The following is a 5,382-nucleotide window of genomic DNA, read 5'->3' on the forward strand; positions in this document are numbered from 1 at the left end:
GTAAAGTCAACCTCTTTTGCTCAGCTCATTGGAACACTTATTCTATTTTATGGTATATAGTGTTGCCTGATTCCAGAATTACAATAAAGCCAATTGAGACCTTTAAACTAAATTTGTGACTTTGTGCTTTGACACTGCCAGATGGTGTAAGGTTTTTTGCAGTTATTCATGGGCCGATTTATCCTCACAAATAGGTCCATTCCTAAGGTGCTGTTATGGATCGAATCATCCTCTCCTTACACCCCCAATTCATATATTGAAGCCCTAACCCCAAAGTGACTGTATTTGAAGACAGGTCCTTTAAAAAAGGAGGGAATTAAGGCTAAATGAAGTCATAAGGATGAGATCCTAATCTGATAGGACTGGTGTTCTTATGAGAAGAGGAAGAGACACCAGGGGCCAGGGCACAGAGAAAAGGCCATGTGAGGAAACACTGAGGGGGAAGTGACCCAGAAGCCAAGGAGAGAGCCCTCACCAGAAAACCATCCCTGCTTGGTCCTTGATCTCGGACTTCTAGCTTCCAGAACTGTGAAGAAATAAATTTCTCTTGTTTAAGCGACCCAGTCTGTGGTATTTTATTATGGCAGCTAGAATGGACTAGTGTAAGTGGGCTCCTGGGTTATCCTTTGGAGTATACTGGTAGGGCAAATCCCACTGGGTTCTCTTCCACATTTTCGTACAAATGAATCCTACTCATGTAAACATTAAGAGCAGTCATGAAAGGGAAAAATACCCACAAAAGGCAGCCTGAGGTGTGGGAATAGAATGCAGTGGGAGGAGTGGTTCCACATCTTTGCCTTGGTGATGATGAGGACTGGGTAATTAACTTATGCTAGGTTTGAATATCTTTTCACAGCTACACCAGGACAGTTGTTACAGGCCAATGGCGTTGTCAGCATCATCATTTTGGGGCTGGAATGAAGTTCATAACTGGGAGTAAATGCTAAAGACAAGGAGAAACTCAGCGGTGGGGGGCGGTATATACTCTATGTTATATGGTTGATAATAAAAGAAAAGCTGACAGTTTAATGATTCCATTTCAATTCCCAAGTATTTTATAGCTAGTTAAGAATACTACACAATACCTAATAATTTTTTAAATTATCCAGTCTTCTTCCTAGACATGCCTTTTTCTGTTTTTGTTTTTTTTTTTTAAAGAAATAAAGAAAGAACATGGCTTTCAGATACATTTGCTGAAATTACCTTTACAGGGTCCCAATAGCCGAACGCACTTATATACTTGTAGGTAAAGGTGAGCATTTTCTGGGCAAGGGGTGCCGGAATTGGATAACATTTCTCAAAAATGCTCTCACGATTTTCCACCAGTAGTTTCAGTTTCGTATTCAATATATATTGTACAATGTGGACTTTCCGAGCTCCATTAACGAGAATTATTGGTATTAAGAACTTCTCAAATTCATCCTGATGAAATAAATCATAAAATCAAATATATTTTGTGTGAAAAAGGCTGGTAGTATTCGGTCACAGCACATAGACACTGCTGGGGACCAACTACTTCAGTCTAGAAAACAAGTATTTTTCAGTTTCCAAGTGGCTGCATGTTGGCAGCTAAACTTACTGTGACCCTTAGTGTCTTCCATGTTGCTCTTGATTTATGAACTTGTTTTCATAATTGTTAAGTGGTACTAACAAAAGGGAACACAGCCTACAGTATACATTTCTTTTTAAATGTTAAAAAGAAGTAAGGCATAAACCAAATTGCTATTGTTTCATTTTCAAATGTTACTTTTTGAATTACGAAAAATGAAGGGAAAGTAATAACCTGTATTGTTTGTAAATTATGCATATCTGTTTCAAATTTTTCTCCCAGTTCACCTCTCAGGCGTTCAACCGAGAAGTAAGGCATAAACCAAATTGCTATTGTTTCATTTTCAAATGTTACTTTTTGAATTACGGAAAATGAAGGGAAAGTAATAACCTGTATTGTTTGTAAATTATGCATATCTGTTTCAAATTTTTCTCCCAGTTCACCTCTCAGGCGTTCAACCACATCCATTTCCTGTTCTTCATCTTCACTCGTCTCTTCCTCATCTTTTGGGAATTCTTCTTCAAGGATGTTGTCAATGTCATCTTCATTGTCTTCAGGCTCATCGTCACTCATTTCTTCATCTTCTCTAATCGCAATCTAAGGAAGAAAATATTCCCGTGTATTACGTACACAAAGTATGTAACAAGTGACACTGTTAACAAATCATCTGGAGTATTTTGTAATAACTGGATATTGGTTGGTATTGTACGGCCACATTCATCTGGTAACACAGTTGGATTCTAAATATCTGGTGCCCAGAAATTTAATACCTTCAAGACTCTGACACCGTAGTGATCCTATAAGTAAATAAATAGACAAGATATTACATGCTGTTTATGTCTGTGGTTGTCAGAATGTTACACATTTTTGATGGTCTTCAGGAACAATATTTAATGCAGTTCAAAGAGTATAAAACACTTACTAGCTGTATTTACTGGGACAAGATCAGTTTCCTATGTGTAAAATAGGGATAACCAAAGTAGCTACCTCACAGGGTTGTTGGGAGCGTTCAATTAGCCCTTAGAAAAGTGTTTGGTACATGGTTAGTATGCAAATGATAGCTATTATTGCTGTCATCATCACTTTGAATAAAGTATTGTACTAACATATGCCCTTTAGGAGGCTATAGCCCCTCTGAGGAAACAAGAAGAATACATCAATGAAGAATACATAAATGACAATTGAAGACAATGATAGGATATTGGTACCAAGTTGTGTTGTACAGGCTTTAAGTGCCATAGTTCACTTTGCAAAACCGAACCCTACAATATATATCCTCCTGCACTGCCTCCATGCTGTTCTCACTGCATTATTTCTTTTCTCAGTTGGAGCATTGCCCTCCAGTGGGAAACCTGGGAGTTACATTGAACCTGGGAGACTCCTGGCTCTCCATACCTGCCCATTCAGCTACCCAGGATTTAATCCTAAATAGTGATCAATACTCTCTCCATTCTAGTCCCTCTCCATGGTTTGCCTTCTTATCTCTTGTCTGCAATTTTTTGATTAGCTCACTATTTCCTAATCTTTCTAAATGATCAGGTCTTTGTTCCTTTGAAAGGTGCCTGGAGCTGGGAAATGGACTTGTGTGTGCGGGATGAAGATGAGAGCCTGAGGGCCCATTCCTGCTCCATGCCCGGGCTCCCCTCTCTCCAAAAGGAGCTTGGCTGTGGGGCAGTGTTTCTCACTTCTGGTTCTTTTTCAAGAATTTTGAAACCATTTGGTCCTCTTACTATTTTTCCCTTTTCTTTATATTTTCACTTAAAAAACATTTTTTTTTTATCCTGAGATTTGATTTTCTAAGAATCATTGGAAGTATGGTGGGATGAAGCCACACTACGAGCCAGGGACATCTTAGTTCCAGATGAACTTGGCTCTCCCGTCTCTCTGGCTCTATCTCATAGCTCTTCTAACTTTCTTTCTTTCTTTTTTTAAATTAAAAACTTAAATGATAGAATTTTTAAAAGAAAGTTATTTTTGTTATAATGAACTCGAATTATATAGCATTACATAGGGTAAAAAGTCAGTCTCCCTTCACATTCCCAGCTCTATTTCTGCTCTCCTACCTGGAAATAATTTTGGTTAACAATTTGGTCAGAATCCTTTTTCATGTTTTTCTGTATATATCTAATTATATTTTATTTTAAACATAAATGTGGTTATTTTATTTTCTACAACTAGCTTTAAAAAACCCCTTAAGCAATATACAGATGCTCCTTGACTTACAATGACATTATATCCAGATAAACCCATTATAAGTTGAAAATATTATAAGTCAAAAATGCATTTAATACACCTAACTTACTGAACATCATAGCTTAGCCCAGCCTACCTTAAATATGCTCAGAATAGTTATGTTAGCTACAGGTGGGCAAAATAATCTAACATGAAGCCTATTTTATAATAAAGTGTTGAATATCTCACATAATTTACTGAATACAGTACACTGTAGAGTACTGGTTGTTTGCCCTCACTGTTGCAACATTATGAAGTTGGAAAATTATAAGTCAAACCCTTGTAAGTCAGGGACCATCCATATTTAAATTTCTTTCCATATCACAACATACATATTATTTTTAACAGCCATATAGTATTTCATAGTATCACAAGTTTATTTACGCATTTCTCTATTTTAAAAGTGTTTGTTCTTTTTCTATAGAAGCCAGTTTAGAAAGTAGCAAAATAAACAGTAAAAGGTAGCCACTTTCGACTGTTGTAATATTTTGAAAAACTGCTAGTGATGATGGAGAATTTAGCTAATTTATATTACTCCTCTTTCTCTTCTGCCTATTCCCTGGTTTTAGTTATATTTTTATTCTTAATTTTTTCAACTGAGTGCCTATAATGTTAAACACTATCTCCAAATCTCTATTTATTGAGTTATTCTCTTTAGATGTATGAGAGTATTTCAAAAAGTTAGTGGAAAAATAGAATTAAAATGTAGTACAAATCTTCCCATGAACTTCTTGGAGTACTCTCATGTATCCTGATTCCCCACGATTCAAGAGGATGTCCTTCCTCTTCCTTCCACTTCTCCTCTCTTCAGTTTCCAATTATTTGTCTCCAGTATTATTACATTTACATTTCTGTACTGTAACTGTAGTTCAGTATTTAATGCTTTATGTAGAAACTGATTCTAAAAATTGAAAGCAAACAAACAGCATTTCATTGATTCTGAAAATGGAAATCCAATAAACAGCCTGTTAATTTTAATTATGTAACCTTTATTCATTACAGCGGCAGATAGTGACATAAGAAACACAATTCTATATCGAGACATGTACCATTCTAAGGAGAATGTTTCTAGTACCAAGGTCAAATTTTATTTTTTGTTATTATTCAAAATCACGCCACATTCTAATTTGCCCATATTTGGGTTTTTCTTGTCTCTCCCCTTAGCCCCATATTTCTAAGGTTTTTGTCTACTTGTTGGTTTTTTGTTTTGTGGGCAGAAGAAGAATTATTAACTTTATCAGTTGGCTACTTTTTCATGAAGAATATATGAAAGACTAATTTTTGATGACCTTAAATGTCTGAAAATGTTTTCATTTCATCTTCACACATTATAAACAGTTTGGACAGGTATAGACTCCCAGGTTGAAATCATTTTCAGTTAGAATTTTGAAGGCATTGCCTGTGTCTTCTATTGTCCAGTATTGTTAGTGAGACATAAATCTTATCTGCATTCCTTTAGAGGTATCTTATTTCATTTTAGAAAGTTAAGATCTTCTCTTTATACTTTCCAATCTCAAATTTCATGATGATGTGCCTAAGTACATTTCTTTTCCTTTGTTCTGCTTGATATTCCATAAGCCTTTCAATTTGAAGACCCGCCG

The 5,382-nt window shown here is 35.9% G+C and overlaps 1 protein-coding gene across 1 annotated transcript in view; it reads right to left on the reverse strand.

The window, feature by feature from the left end:
- AK9 (adenylate kinase 9) overlaps positions 1-5,382 on the reverse strand; it is a 129,285-nt gene that overhangs the window by 25,783 nt on the left and 98,120 nt on the right. Inside the window, exons 28-30 of the mRNA XM_008577430.1 lie at positions 1,940-2,146; positions 1,204-1,422; positions 638-689 (exon numbers count right to left, since the gene is read on the reverse strand). Coding sequence (XP_008575652.1) covers positions 638-689; positions 1,204-1,422; positions 1,940-2,146 — 478 coding nt within the window. The remainder of the gene's footprint in view (positions 1-637; positions 690-1,203; positions 1,423-1,939; positions 2,147-5,382) is intronic.

Source organism: Galeopterus variegatus, unplaced genomic scaffold, assembly GCF_000696425.1.
Source record: "Galeopterus variegatus unplaced genomic scaffold, G_variegatus-3.0.2 Scaffold1507, whole genome shotgun sequence".
In the NCBI taxonomy this organism is placed as follows: domain Eukaryota; kingdom Metazoa; phylum Chordata; class Mammalia; order Dermoptera; family Cynocephalidae; genus Galeopterus; species Galeopterus variegatus.